The following is a 16,438-nucleotide window of genomic DNA, read 5'->3' as shown; positions in this document are numbered from 1 at the left end:
GAGAGGGATATTTATTTATTTATTTATTTATTGCGCTTCAAATGCGTCTCAAATAACCATATTGTTAATATTTCGCGTGATAAATAATTTTTAAATAACCAGTTTTGTTAAAATTTCTGGACTGGAAAACAAGTAACATGTATGGTTTATACAATATTAAAGATAAACAACCAAAAATCAGGCTTCTTCCATGTGAAGAAAAATACATTCTGGCTTTATAAGAAGTTACAGTAGAAGGGAAACAAATAATGTTGTTACTGTTACAATATATACATTTTATTTAAACTTTAATAACTTCACAAGCTAAGGGTGTACTGTGTTTTTAAAAATACATTAAATTTTTATTATTAAGAACAGACAGCTTATTAAGAATCAAATGCATTTTTAATTTAGATTAATGTACAATATTGGATTAGTCATTATGTTAAACTTTTTTTTTTTTACATTAGCGCTTCACTAGAATGGTTAACAATATCATTATTACTTTGAAAATTAGTTTTTTGATGCAAATGTGAACATTTGCCATTCATGAAGCATTTTTTTTTAATTCAAGCCGTTCACATTGAAGACATTCTACAAGTTTTTAATAGAACACAGGCATATATTCACCAAGAAATGACACTGACATACTTGTGTAAATTGAAGCATTATGTCCTTATTTAGTTTTTTCAATTTTTCTTTTTTTAAATTTTGCTTTTGTTTTTTTTGGTTTTGCAGGGGGAAAAGGACCAAAGACATTCTTTTTACCTTCGTATGGAGATGGAAAAAACCCCACTACCTAGACCAAACGATATTGTAATGACTCCACCAACAAACACCTACCAGCAAGAACCTATAACTCCACCAAGGGCTAACCATTCCGCTTTAAAGCCCAATCAAGTGGGTCAGGTCATATTGTATGGTGTGCCTATTGTTTCCCTGGTAATTGACGGACAAGAGAGGCTATGTCTGGCACAGATCTCTAACACCCTTTTGAAGCACTACAGCTACAATGAGATCCACAACAGGAGGGTTGCACTGGGGATCACCTGTGTTCAGTGCACACCTGTACAGCTGGAAATCCTGCGGCGAGCTGGAGCCATGCCTATCTCCTCCAGAAGATGTGGCATGATAACCAAAAGGGAAGCAGAGAGACTTTGCAAGTCCTTCCTGGGCGAAAACTCACCCCCAAAGCTTCCAGATAACTTTGCATTTGACGTGTCTCATGAATGCGCCTGGGGTTCCAGGGGGAACTTTATTCCAGCTCGATACAACAGCTCCAGGGCTAAATGCATCAAATGCTCTTATTGTAATATGTACTTTTCTCCCAATAAGTTCATTTTTCACTCCCACCGCACCCCAGAAGCTAAATACACCCAGCCCGATGCTGCTAACTTCAATTCCTGGAGGCGTCACCTCAAACTGACTGATAAAACCCCACCTGATGACCTGGCCTTTGCATGGGAGGACGTGAAAGCCATGTTTAATGGGGGAAGTCGGAAGAGAGCCTTGCCCCAGGGGAACTGTTCTTCTCTCAGCCAGATGAAGGCTGTCAGTAGTGTACTCCCTCACATGATAACTCCAGATCTATCTCAGAAAAGGACCAGGTTTGAAGAGGATGAAGATGTTGAGGGAACAAACCTGTCCCCTCAGAAAAACCCTCGCAGCTACCCAGTCATCCCAGTCCCAAGCAAGAGCTTTGGCATGCTGCAAAAGTTCCCTGCCACCTCTCTCTTCCCAAACCCTTACACCTTTCCGGCTTTCAGCCTGTGTCAGAAAAAAGATGACAGTGAACCTGCTAATGGTCAGAAACCAAGTGGACTATCTGGGCTTCTTTGGCCTGGCAGGAAGGATGCTTTCTACCCACCCTTTTGTATGTTTTGGCCACCACGGACCCCTGCTGGTATTCCAGTCCCCACCTACCTCCAACCTCAACCCAATGCACTCACCTCTCTTTCTGAAAACCCCACACTGAGGCAGGCTTTCCTTGACCTCTCGGACCAAAGCGAAGCAGCAAGCATGGCCAATTCCAGGAGTGGCTTGTTTGAAAATGAATGTACCCCAACAACTAATGACCTCAGGCCAGCGTCTGACGGGAGGTTGAAGCTCATGGACATGTCTTCATTCCAGGCCAGGAAACCGAGCTACCACTCTGCCTTCAGGCCTGTAGTTAAAGATGCAGAGAGCATCGCCAAGCTTCATGGTAACCTGGACGAATTTGGCTCTGATAGACACCTCTCCCCCAGGACCAGCTGCAGTTACCAGAGCGACAGTGGGGACAGTGATGAGGAGCAGGAGGTGGATGTGGAGACCAACAGACAGCAGGACGAAGAGGAAGAGGATTTCAGCAGTGGCCAGTGCCCCCAGATCATAGTCCCTCCAGAAAACGGGGAGCAAAGGGCTAAAGAGAGAGTCCACTTCCCCAGCATCATAGCAGAAACCAACAATATAAAAACTGGCAGCACAGAGAATTCACCTGCTAATCTCAAAGACTCAAGAAGTCCTATTCATGCCTCATTGGAGGAGTCAAGCTATAAAGATGTAAATATTCCCTTTAGGCTGTTTAGCTAATTATTATTTAAATGCAGCTTTAGGCTGAGTTCCTGATATATATATATATATATATATATATATATATATATATTATATATATATATATATATATATATATATATAGATTGATAACCCATTTCCCTGCAGAAATTAAATATTCCGTGTTCTTTGATTTTCCCTAATAAGCCGAATCACGTATTGTTTAACAGCAACATTAGATTTGTTCTTTTTTGTCATTTGTTCCTATTAGCCTTTTTAATCTTTAACCTCTGGTAACACTGCATCAGCTGTGATTGCTGAAGAACTAGTAGCAGCTGTTTCTGTAGCAGGAATGGTTCCTTCCATTTAATCTTGCCCTTGATTGTTCTTTTTTAAATAGGAGTAAATTGGAAACTGAAAAAAAATGCTGCTTTTTCAAGTGCCTGTGGGGAAAAAAATGAAAGAACGCAATTTCATCTAATTGTATTATAGGCTATCACACTGTGTTTTATTGGTCGTGTTTCAGGGTCACAAAAATAGAGGGAACACACAGACAGTTTTTATTACCAAAGAAAATGGAAGCTTTTCAGGTAAGCATTTTCTTTTTATAATTTGACCTCTTTTGTCTTCTCCAATGTTTCATTATAAACAGATTTTCCTATAATGTACAGTTTCAGAAAGAAAAACACTGAGTCAATAAACTAAGTTGACATTATCATAAGTCATAATCTTAAACATTCTGGGGTATTTTGATGACCTTTACATGTAATAATTTGTTACACTGGGACCGGGTCAAAAAATAAAGGGATGTTGCTTAGCTTTTATAGTATTGTCAAATGTTTTGCAGATTACAACAATTTTATCTCTGTGGTTCAGTGTTTAAAAAATAATAATTTAAGCAGAGGATTCTTTAAACAATACAGAAATAATAATATTTTATTGTTCCTGTTACAGATGAAAATAAGGAACAGAACAACTTCATTTCTGAAATAGACACATCTGGAACAGAATTCTGGAAAGAAAACCCAGGTAATTCATCTTCTAGTTTAGAAAAAGTATTCTTAATAGAAAAGAAAAACTAAATACAATAATAATAAGTATTGTAATACATTTTTTTTTCATTATTTCAAGGTCTGTAAGGTTAAATGCATCAAAATAATAAAATACAGTAGTGGCACATATGAACCGTATGTGAATTTTATTGGGACTCACAACAGTTCAAAAAGAATATCAGCTAACACAAATAAGACAATCAGCATTTGAATGGTGTAACATGGAAACAATTGCATTTTCCTCCAAGAATCCTTCCATTAAAAAGATCACAGCCTATTGCTTTTAATATCTGTCAAAAATACATTTAAAGTGTTTTATGACATCTATGCCAACATTTATATCATCTACATGATAATGATCTCTTCACATAATGTATAATACATTTTTAAAATTACATGAAACAAATTAAATGAAACCACCTTTCCCTGATTGCTGTGTGTCTCTAAGGGCTAAGGGAGGACGTGATTAGAAGTTTTGATTCCAAAGTGTCTACTGCCGTGTCTTAAGGAGAGTTCTGTTTCTTGGGAGAAAGGAATCTAATTTTCCATTTATGTAATGCAAACTGCTTTGGCTTTGACTATTCACGGTTAATTGACTGTCAAACGAGGTTGTTATCCTCGGGCAATGTCTGCAAATTTGCCTGTCAAATGAGACAGAGAGAGGAAGAGAGCAAGAACACTGGGGTTTGAAATGAAGAATATGTGACTTAGGGAGGGAGATGTGAAAAAAGAAAAGCCAGATTATATAAGTTGCAACTGAATTTCTTTGTTTTATTTTGTGTTTAGTAAAATTAGATGTAGATATATAACATGTACTTGTTCATTGTGGTCTATCAATGTCTATTTTACAATAATGTTTACTATCACTGAAATAATATAACTGTTTTAATTGCATAGTCGTTTAACAAGTCCCCCCAAAAATGTGCCTACTGAAAAAGTTTTAGCAATACAGTAATTGAATATTATTTATAAAGATAACATATCTGTTATTTTCTCCTCTATCCATGATATACGTATGGTCCGAATATATATATTATATATATATATATATATATATATATATATATATATATATATATATATATATATATATATATATATTAGTCTCTGTATTAAATATATTTATAAAAATACGAGTGTTAGAAACATTTAAATAATAAAGTTAACATACGATTGTTGTAAAGAACAAAACACAACGTGACATTGGAACGAACCAAAAAGAAGTCGATCACTTTCCAACTCAATGTATATATATATGATTAATAATAATAATAATAATAATAATAATAATAATAATAATAATAATAATAATAATAATAATGTTCATATTTTGATTTAGGTGACCAGGGGCAAGAAACAACTCCACCTGTTTCAGTAAAAACAGATGTAGAAAATATGGAAAAAGGTATGCTTACTTAGTCTTTATAGATGCATTTATATGCTTTATTATTATATTGCAGCAATATTCAAGAATTTTTGATTTGTATATTTTGATACCACAACATTTTGAGGATACAATATATTGACTCCCAATTAACTATGATCGAGATAAATGCAAACATTTCAAACTGGGATACTCATTCAGTGGCACTGCATACTCTATTAATCTTAATGTGTAACATATTGCAATGCTGTTTTTATTCATAGACTCTCAAGCAGTGCCGTTTTCTATTCTGTCGTCCTGTCATGTTTAGTATGATTGCATTGTGCATTGTATTTCAGTGTATTTATTTCTTGTCATTTTTCAATTCCTTTCAGCATAATTCTATTATTATTGGGGTTTTTGTTTTATGTTTTGCAGAAGAACTCCAGAAAGTGCTTCTGGAACAGATAGATTTACGAAGAAGACTAGAGCAGGAGTTCCATGTGTTAAAGGGCACTGCTGCGTTCCCTGTTTTCAGTAAGTAATCCTTTTTTGTTACTTTTGCACCATAGATGTAGATTTTGGGTGATCATGTCGGTAAAGGTGATTATAACAGCTGATCATTCCATTGTAATTTATAAAGACTTCTTTCATAACACTTTCATTTAAGAGATATGAATATGCCTGCCTGCTGGTAATAGCAAATATCAATGTTATAGCGAGAAATAGTTCATATATTCAGCATTTACGTCCATTGTCCTCCCAATATTCTTATACCATTCAAGAAAAAAATGCCTAATAATCCCATTTTAGCATCAATAGTTAACATGAAGCTAATTTAAGGTGGTATTGATTGAATAGGGCATTGCTTGTTAATACATTTAAATTGAAACACCAGAAGCTAAAAAAACAATGAAACAAATATTATGCAAAAGTAGCAATTATATGATGAATACACTTTAATACTGTAATACCTCTCTATTAGATAATTACAGAGATGTTTGTATAGGTGTTTTTGTACAGAGCTATAGTCAGAGTCCCATGTGTTTATTTATTGGTTTAATACTGCCTTTAACAATAAGCTAGCAAATCCTCCTTAAATGAGCTGTGTTGAAGTCCAATGCCACCATGTGTGCACCTACGGTAACAGTGCCATCTACTGGGAGGGCCAAGACTAGAGCATGCTGGCAGCATGAGTGCAGAGCCAATAAGCCCACTGCCTATGAAAAAAGAATAAAGTCCAATCAGCTACATTTAACATGGCAAAGATATTAAACTAGCTTTACAACCATAAATAGAAAATAATTTAAAATATATAAACCATAGATATAGACATCTAAAGATACAGCCTTGTAATTTAACAGGGCTTAGGAATCTTTTATTTCTTTTCTGGTCCAGTGCGCTTGTTGGTTTGGCCTGCTGTGTTCACCTAAACAAATCCTTGTAATGAGTGCAGTATTTTTTGTGCTCAGCGTGTAGAGTACATTTTATGGTTTGTGGAAAGAGTTTTATAGCTTAAATCTCTTTATCTGAACAGATAACTTCCAGGACCAAATGAAGAGAGAGTTAGCCTACAGAGAAGAGATGGTTCAGCAATTACAAATGGTACGAGACACTAACATCCTGGGGTACAGAAAGCATTTTGTCAAAAATGCATTTGACCAGCTTAATATTTGTCAATGTCATAACAAAACGATTCCAATTCACACAACCATAAATGCTGGTATCCAGTCTGTACAGTGACAGCTAAACAGGCCATTCAAATGATTTTGAAACATTCCAGAACGTCCCCACTTCTGTTCTATAGGAATAGTCCTTAAAGAGACTGAAGTATAAATGCCTTGCTTCTATATTTATTGAGATACAACTGTTTGTATCCATCAATGCTAATGCCTAAACAACTCCTCCAAAATGGCCATATTTTGCCTTGCTGCTTTGAGGGAGCACCTGTTCCTCTTCATACTCTCCCATTATAATCCACCAAAAATCTTGATTTATAGGTAAAGAGAATAAGTTTCACTGCATATATTGGTTTAATGCATTAGAACAAGACAAGTGACACCCCCCCCCCCCCCCCCCCCCCCCCCCCAGTTCATCTCATTGAAACTCTTAAGTATTTCCTTAATTGCCTCAAAATCACAGGAAAAAAAACAAAAAAACACCACGAAAGCATGAACATGCATCGCGACCAACTGACTGAGACAGTAGACCCTCCTAATAGATTAGACCAGCAGGTAACTTTAAGGTTGGAGATGGGGAAGACAGAGGGTTGTGAATGACTCAAACTCAAGGAGGGGCAAGTGATTTGCTTATTCATGTTTTCTGAATGGATCAAATTAGATGACTTATTGTGTGTAGGATGGTGTCCTGCCTCCCAAACCTAAGATACAAAACTTCATCTTTTGTTGCAGATTCCCTATGCAAACTTGATACGGAAAGAAAAACTCGGCACACATCTGAACAAGTCCTAAAAGGTATGTATTCTAATGAAGGCATGTAATGGCAGAGTTGCTGGACAGCCATTTCACAGTGAGTAGGGTATAGGGCTACAACAGGTGGTCAGGAGAGAATTCATTCAACAGGCCTGCAAGGAGGTTATGGTGGTGTATCCTGTCGCAAGTGTACCATTTTTGGTCAAACCTTCCAAATAATGATTGTATACTGCCTTGCCTGTAATAGATTGCTTAATATTAGTTACAGCAGTTTCTAATTTGTGGAAAACTATATATATATATGCAGTTTCCATATGTAACAAATACATGCCCAACCAGCAAAAATCATATATTTAGGAAAAATGATGTGTACTATAATGGAACAAAATATTTTTGTGTGTCAGTTTGTTGGTTAAATAAATGAGGAAGACTAAACACACAGTAAATTTATCCTGTGTTAATTATGTATATAAATAGACATGTATGCATATTCAAATTAAATGTTTTAATGAAGTTGCACTATAAACTATATGCCTTAAAACACACATGTTGTTATTATAAATATTATCAGCTTACTTCTATTTTAAATTGGCAAATCTGTTTGACGATGTGAATATACCACATACACTCACGTCCCATACTGCAATTTTTGAAAATTGTAGAATTTTACTAGAAAATTGTAGTAAAATTACTAGAATTTTTGAAAATCTACCCTTATCTAAATGTTTGAAATGATTTATATATTAATATGCTGTTGTGTATTATATTTTCAATCAGGTAAACATTTTTAAGTTGTCAGTAACTAAGTCCTGCAAGAAAAATACAATATTTTTAAAAACTATACATGTATCAGCAATAACACGTAATACAGTACAGTGTTTCTATGGTTGTCGCCCTATTTCTATATTTGTAGTCCATATTTAGACTAATTATGCTTTTTTTTTTTTGCTTTAGTGAAGTCTCTGCTCCATCTTGTGGTCACAACTAATACAGCAGTTATTTAAAAATGCTGTGTTCACGTAAAGCTGTAAAGCTATACAAATAATACATTGAACAGTAGTTGATAGAAATGGATACAATACAATGCTAAATACAGAACCTGTCAATCATAGCTGTTGAATTCAGTACATAAACAAAGAGGGGGCACATTTTGGTAGGCATGGGCAAAGTGTCTATTCTACAGGCAATAATGAGGATTCATGTCTGCAAAATGTTAATAACATTTTCCAACCAGTACATTCAGCCTACTTCTTAACCAGCAGCACAAGGAAAATAGTGCAATCACACAGCAAATTGTAAAGAAATCTGAATTGCCATTCACAGCATGTTGCAGAGCCTTCATAGAAATTGGATTAGATATTATTAGATCGTCTAAGCCATTCAGGTAAAGCAGTCATTATCCAACTGATAGATATCTGCTAATGTCATAAACTTAATCTCAAGCATCCAAATACGAAGCAGTGAAATACTGTGTCAAATACGAAACAGTCTTCTGGGTCATGGTTATTGATCTTAGGGAGATTAATTGCAGCAACCTTCATTTCTCTAGCAGACAGTGGCCATGGCATGCTGTGTTTCTGCTTAATATTTTCAGTACAACTGTAAATGTGTCCCCTTGGTGTGCAACTCTGTATTGTATTAAAATCTTTATATAAGCAAAGCTTTTTACAAGTAAATAACATTATGTAATCTAAAGCAACCAGATTCACTAAAGCAATACATATATAATATATATATATATATATAAATATATATATTATATATATATAATGATAGCTATACAGTCAGGGGTAGTAGTCATCGATATATATAAAGTATATATCTATATATATATATATATATATATATATATATATATATATATACACATATACACATATACACATACAGACACACACACACACACAGTACTGTGCAAAAGTTTTAGACAGGTGTGAAAAAATGCTGTAAAGTAAGAATGCTTTCAAAAATAGACATGTTAATAGATTATATTTATCATTTAACAAAATGCAAAGTGAGTGAACAGAAGAAAAATCTACATCAAATCAATATTTGGTGTGACCACCCTTTGCCTTCAGAACAGCATCAATTCTTCTAGGTACACTTGCACACAGTTTTTGAAGGAACTCGGCAGGTAGGTTGGCCCAAACATCTTGGAGAACTAACCACAGTTCTTCTGTGGATTTAGGCAGCCTCAGTTGCTTCTCTCTCTTCATGTAATCCCAGACAGACTCGATGATGTTGAGATCAGGGCTCTGTGGGGGTCATACTATCACTTCCAGGACTCCTTGTTCTTCTTTACACTGAAGATAGTTCTTAATGACTTTCGCTGTATGTTTGGGGTCGTTGTCATGCTGCAGAATAAATTTGGGGCCAATCAGATGCCTCACTGATGGTATTGCATGATGGATAAGTATCTGCCTGTACTTCTCAGCATTGAGGAGACCATTAATTCTGACCAAATCCCCAACTCCATTTGCAGAAATGCAGCCCCAAACTTGCAAGGAACCTCCACCACATTTCACTGTTGCCTGCAGACACTCATTTGTGTACCGCTCTCCAGCCCTTCGGCGAACAAACTGCCTTCTGCTACAGCCAAATATTTCAAATTTTGACTCATCAGTCCAGAGCACCTGCGGCTATTTTTCTGCACCCCAGTTCCTGTATTTGCGTGCATAGTTGAGTCGCTTGGCCTTGTTTCCACATCGGAGGTATGGCTTTTTGGCCGCAAGTCTTCCATGAAGGCCACTTCTGACCAGACTTCTCTGGACAATAGATGGGTGTAGCAGGGTCCCACTGTTTTCTACCAATTCTGAGCTGATGGCACTGCTGGACATCTTCCGATTGCGAAGGGAAGTAAGCATGATGTGTCTTTCATCTGCTGCAGTAAGTTTCCTTGGCCGACCACTACGTCTACGGTCCTCAACGTTGCCCGTTTCTTTGTGCTTCTTCAAAAGAGCTTGGACAGCACATCTGGAAACCCCTGTCTGCCTTGAAATTTCTGCCTGGGAGAGACCTTGCTGATGCAGTATAACTACCTTGTGTCTTGTTGCTGTGCTCAGTCTTGCCATGGTGTATGACTTTTGACAGTAAACTGTCTTCAGCAACCTCACCTTGTTAACTGAGTTTGGCTGTTCCTCACCCAGTTTTATTCCTCCTACACAGCTGTTTCTGTTTCAGTTATTGATTGTGTTTCATCCTACATATTGAATTGATGATCATTAGCACCTGTATGGTATAATTATTTAATCATACACATCGTGTTCTGTTCACTCACTTTGCATTTAGTTAATTGATAAATATAATCTATTAACATGTCTATTTTTGAAAGCATTCTTACTTTACAACATTTTTTCACACCTGCCTAAAACTTTTGCACAGTACTGTATATATATATATATATATATATATATATATATATATATATATATATATATATATATACATACACACACACACACACACACACGGATGAAGGCTATATTTGCATCATGATTTATTAGAAAAAAAGGCATACTACCACAGTAGTGACATCAAAAAGTGATAATTCGTCTAGAGGAAAATATACTTGAATTTTGACCCATTCGACCCCATCGAGACATCTCTTTCAACTCAAGCACAGACTGTCTCGTTTTCAATCACTTGACAACACCCACAGTACAGAAATGTTTATTAACGATCAACAAAATGAGAAAAGAAAAAAAAATGAAGTAAAGCTGGTACAATCATATCTCAGAGAAACTGGAGAGTATCGGGAAATTAAGGTAAAGGCACTCATCCAAATACAGCTGAAGCACTAACGGATAACAGCACTGAAACAGTATTTTTATATAAAGCTCTGGAAAAAATTAAGAGACCACTGCAAAATTATTAGTTTCTCTGGTTTTATTATTTATAGGTATGTGTTTGGATAAAATGAACATTTTTGTTTTATTCTATAAACTACTAACAACATTTCTCCCAAATTCCAAATAAAAATATTGTCATTTAGAGCATTTATTTGCAGAAAATGACAACTGGTCAAAATAACAAAAAAGATGCAGTGTTGTCAATAATGCAAAGAAAATAAGTTCATATTCATTTTTAAACAACACAATACTAATGTTTTAACTTAGGAAGAGTTCAGAAATCAATATTTGGTGGAATAACCCTGATTTTCAAGCACAGCTTTCATGCATCTTGGCATGCTCTCCACCAGTCTTTCACATTGATTTCTTCCAGGAAAACCTTGTACTTGGCTTGATTCATGAGTCCTTCACAAAGACAAATCTGCCCGATTCCAGCCTTGCTGAAGCACCCACAGATGAGTCCAGTTTTCAGCTTTGCCCACCACCTTGTTGTCTAATGGTTAGACGGAGACCTGGAGAGGCCTATAAGCCACAGTGTCTCACACCCACTGTGAAATGTGGTGGAGGATTGGTGATGATCTGGGGGTGCTTCAGCAAGGCTGGAATCGGGCAGGTTTGGCATGAATCAAGCCAAGTACAAGGTTGTCCTGGATGAAAACTTGTTTCCTTCTGCTCTGACGATGTTCCCCAACTGTGAGGATTGGTTTTTCCAGCAGGACAATGCTCCATGCCACACAGCCAGGTCAATCAAGGTGTGGATGGAGGACCACCAGATCAAGACCCTGTCATGGCCAGCCCACTCTCCAGACCTGAACCCCATGAAAACCTCTGGAATGTGATCAAGAGGAAGATGGATGGTCACAAGCCATCAAACAAAGCCGAGCTCCTTGAATTTTTGCGCCAGCAGTGGCATAAAGTCACCCAACATCAATGTGAAAGACTGGTGGAGAGCATGCCAAGACGCATGAAAGCTGTGATTGAAAATCAGGGTTATTCCACCAAATATTGATTTCTGAACTCTTCCTAAGTTAAAGCATTAGTATTGTGTTGTTTAAAAATGAATATGAACTTATTTTCTTTGCATTATTCGAGGTCTGACAACACTGCATCTTTTTTGTTATTTTGACCAGTTGACATTTTCTGCAAATAAATGCTCTAAATGACAATATTTTTATTTGGAATTTGGGAGAAATGTTGTCAGTAGTTTATAGAATAAAACAAAAATGTTCATTTTACCCAAACACATACCTATAAATAGTAAAACCAGAGAAACTGATCATTTTGCAGTGATCTCTTAATTCTTTCCACAGCTGTGTGTATATATATATATATATATATATATATATATATATACACACACACACACACACACACACACACACACACACACACACACACACACACACACACACACACATACTGTGCAAAAGTTTTCGGCAGGTGTGAAAAAATGCTGTATAGAATGCTTTCAAAAATAGACATGTTAATACATTATATTTATCAATTAACTAAATGCAAAGTGAGTGAACAGAAGAAAAATCTACATCAAATCCATATTTGGTGTGACCACCCTTTGCCTTCAAAACAGCATCAATTCTTCTAGGTACACTTGCAAAAAGTCAGGGATTTTGTAGGCATATAGTCAGGTGTATGATTAAACAATTATACCAAACAGGTGCTACTGATCATCAATTCAATATGTAGATTGAAACACAATCATTAATTGAAACAGAAACAGCTGTGTAGGAGGAATAAAACTGGGTGAGGAACAACCAAACTCAGCTAATAAGACAGTTTACTGTCAAAAGTCATACACCATGGCAAGACTGAGCACAGCAACAAGACACGAGGTAGTTATACTGCATCAGCAAGGCAGACAGGGGTTTCCAGATGTGCTGCTCAAGCTCTTTTGAAGAAGCACAAAGAAACGGGCAACGTTGAGGACCGTAGACACAGTGGTCGGCCAAGGAAACTTACTGCAGCAGATGAAAGACACATCGTGTTTACTTCCCTTCGCAATCGGAAGATGTTCAGCAATGCCATCAGCTCAGAATTGGCATTGGGACCTTGCTACACCCATCTGCTGTCTGGAGAAGTCTGGTCAGAAGTGGTCTTCATGGAAGACTTGCAGCCAAAAAGCCATATCTCTGACGTGGAAACAAGGCCAAGCGATTCAACTATGCACGGAAACACGGGAACTGGGGTGCAGAAAAATGGCAGCAGGTGCTCTGGACTGATGAGTCAAAATTTGAAATATTTGGCTGCAGCAGAAGACAGTTTGTTCGCCGAAGAGCTGGAGAACGGTACACAAATGAGTGTCTGCAGGCAACAGTGAAGCATGGTGGAGGTTCCTTGCAAGTCTGGGGCTGCATTTCTGCAAATGGAGTTGGGGATTTGGTCAGAATTAATGGTCTCCTCAATGCTGAGAAGTACAGGCAGATACGTATCCATCATGCAATACCATCAGTGAGGCATCTGATTGGCCCCAAATTTATTTTGCAGCATGACAACGACCCCAAACATACAGCGAAGGTCATTAAGAACTATCTTCAGTGTAAAGAAGAACAAGGAGTCCTGGAAGTGATGGTATAGCCCCCACAGAGCCCTGATCTCAACATCATCGAGTCTGTCTGGGATTACATGAAGAGAGAGAAGCAACTGAGGCTGCCTAAATCCACAGAAGAAGCGTGGTTAGTTATCCAAGATATTTGGGCCAACCTACCTGCCGAGTTCCTTCAAAAACTGTGTGCAAGTCCTAGAAGAATTGATGCTGTTTTGAAGGCAAAGGGTGGTCACACCAAATATTGATTTGATGTAGATTTTTCTTCTGTTCACTCACTTTGCATTTTGACAAGGTAGTTACACTGCATCAGCAAGGCAGACAGGGGTTTCCAGATGTGCTTCCCAAGCTCTTTTGAAGAACATTATAAAATTTCCATGACAAACTGCCATTTTATTTATTAGCTATAAACCACTGCCACAACTGCCCATTGTATGTAATATATTTGGGGATGAAACTCCAGAAAACAGATACACCATGAACTTTTCAAGTGAAGACAGTAATCCACATGGAAAACTTTAAGTGCTACAGAAACTGTCGACAGTAGACACATAAGATTACACGAGGCACAGCTAAATGAAATAGAAGAAAACAAAATATCTAAAAAATACTACTGTTAATTAATTAGGGAAATTAAGTCCAGAAAATTACAACAACATTATGAGGGAATTTTATGCCACTGCAAGATCTTCAGCTTGTGGAATATACTCTTAATATCCACACGCCCCGGGCGGTTAAAGCCACTCGGCTTTGCCTCGTGACTTATAACGCACCCGGGGCGTGTGGATATTAGAGTATATCCCACACCCTGTCGTGCCTTATTGCTTACTTATATGACTGGGGTCCCATGAGGACGCAATAAAATGACAAGGTATTGGTGGGTTTAATCAAAGTATACAGAAGTTCATTTTCTGCTTATACTGTATAGCATCAAGTATGCATGAGTCAGGTAAGCATTGCCCCTTAAAGACAAATGGTCTTGATGAGCCAAACAGCCTGTTCTTATTCCCAACCTTTTCTTGAAGAGTAAATAACTTGGTCCTAAAAAATATAACGTTACACCCATGTGTTACTACAACTATTTAAATAACGTACCTGTAATTGTTCTTTTCATTGTTTACATCCTGAATATTTTTTACATTTATAACTTTAAATTCTTTCAAAGATCTTTTCAAAATATCTGCTCTAGTGCACTGGGATTTGAGATCTGCCCTCTAAATCATCGCAGGAAGAGCGATTAAAAAAACAAAACAAAACAAACAAAAAAAAAAAAACATATCATTGTTACTGCTGTGTTACCTGTTTGACAATCTGGGCAATAATCCTTACACTATCAGTGTACTAGAGCAGACATTTTGAAAAGAGCTTTGAAATTTACATTTAAACAGTTGTAGCAACACATGGGGATGTGTAACGCAATATTTTTCGGTACCTCGCTACTTACTACTTAAGCATATTCTGTAAAGAAAAATGTGTATTTGTAATTTACCTTCCCTTTTGTTCTCTTTACAGGAAGCTCTGTACCTGCTGCAGCTCATATCCTGTAAGATACAATCACCCACCTCAGAGCTTCGGCCAATTCAGAGATCTGGAAGGAATCATACATTAACCCAGTACAGGGTTCTCAGCATCAGGAGCCAGGCCCGTGACCTCCTACCAATCCATGGACTTCAAAGTAAAATAGCAGAGTAGAAAGGGTGTAACTGGTCCTGTAGGAATGAGAACACTGACTCATTGAAAACACTGCTGTTGACACTTTTTTCAGCTATGTATATATTGTAACTGGTTGTAAAATCTGGGAACTCTGTAGATATGAAGACATACATTTCGTCCAACCAATAAAGCCTTGTTTTTCTTTTTCAGAATAATATCTGTAAAATGAAACACTTTCATTTGTTTTAAGATTAGCTGAAATTGCAGTGTTATTGAAGGGCATTCCATACTGTATGTACTGTTAGCCCTTCTCTGGTAGCCTGCCTGCTGTAGAAATCAAATCAGATACTTGGGGTGTAATTAAAAGCATTATGATGAACTGTTACCGCAAATGTATTTAAATCTGTTATTGTAGTTTCTTTACTATTTATGTGGATAAATAAAGTCTATAAAAAGGATTATTACAGGAGCAGTTTTGTTTTGTTTAAAATTAGTAGTGTCTGTTGCGTCTATTTCAGTTATCTAAACAGCTGTGGAACATTAGGTTACTGATGTAACTCCGGTTCCCTGAAAGAGAAGACGACCAACAACAATACTTTTGGGACATATAACCGCTCAAAGCCCGAACAGGGCAGAGGGAACTCAATCTCCGATCCTCCACTGAAGAAAAAGGAGGGGGGTGGAATGCCTCTAATTCTACCGATTTGATTCAAGTGGAAAGCCGTAACCACCTTATGGAGGAAAGCGGGATTCGTGCATAATGATACCCTGTTTCCATCATCCCAAATACACATACAGGCACTGTGCACTGACAGGACATGTAGCTCACTCACCCGCTTAAGGGAGGAGATGGATTGCAAAAAGGCTGTCTTCATAGAGAGATATTTCAACTATATGGAACATATAGGCTCAAACGGGGCCTTAATGAGAGCCTCAATACCACTTCTAGATTCCATTGATGGAGGACGTCCTTTCTAGGAGGCTGTAACCGCAGAGTGCTCTTCAAAAAACATGTATCT

At 37.1% G+C, this 16,438-nt stretch overlaps 1 protein-coding gene across 1 annotated transcript; it reads left to right on the top strand.

Annotated features, from left to right (window-relative positions):
- Positions 1–724: 724 nt before the first annotated feature.
- Positions 725–15,802, top strand: LOC121330771 (SKI family transcriptional corepressor 2-like). The gene is made up of 8 exons (XM_041277566.1): positions 725–2,520; positions 3,038–3,101; positions 3,466–3,540; positions 4,903–4,968; positions 5,365–5,463; positions 6,464–6,531; positions 7,338–7,400; positions 15,279–15,802. The coding sequence occupies exons 1-7, from the start codon at positions 754–756 to the stop codon at positions 7,395–7,397; spliced, it is 2,199 nt and encodes a 732-aa protein (XP_041133500.1). The 5' UTR covers positions 725–753; the 3' UTR covers positions 7,398–7,400; positions 15,279–15,802.
- The last annotated feature ends 636 nt before the right edge of the window (positions 15,803–16,438 follow it).

The sequence above is a fragment of the Polyodon spathula genome, chromosome 1 (genome assembly GCF_017654505.1).
Source record: "Polyodon spathula isolate WHYD16114869_AA chromosome 1, ASM1765450v1, whole genome shotgun sequence".
Lineage (NCBI taxonomy): Eukaryota > Metazoa > Chordata > Actinopteri > Acipenseriformes > Polyodontidae > Polyodon > Polyodon spathula.
This window is presented reverse-complemented; position numbering and strand designations above follow the sequence as displayed.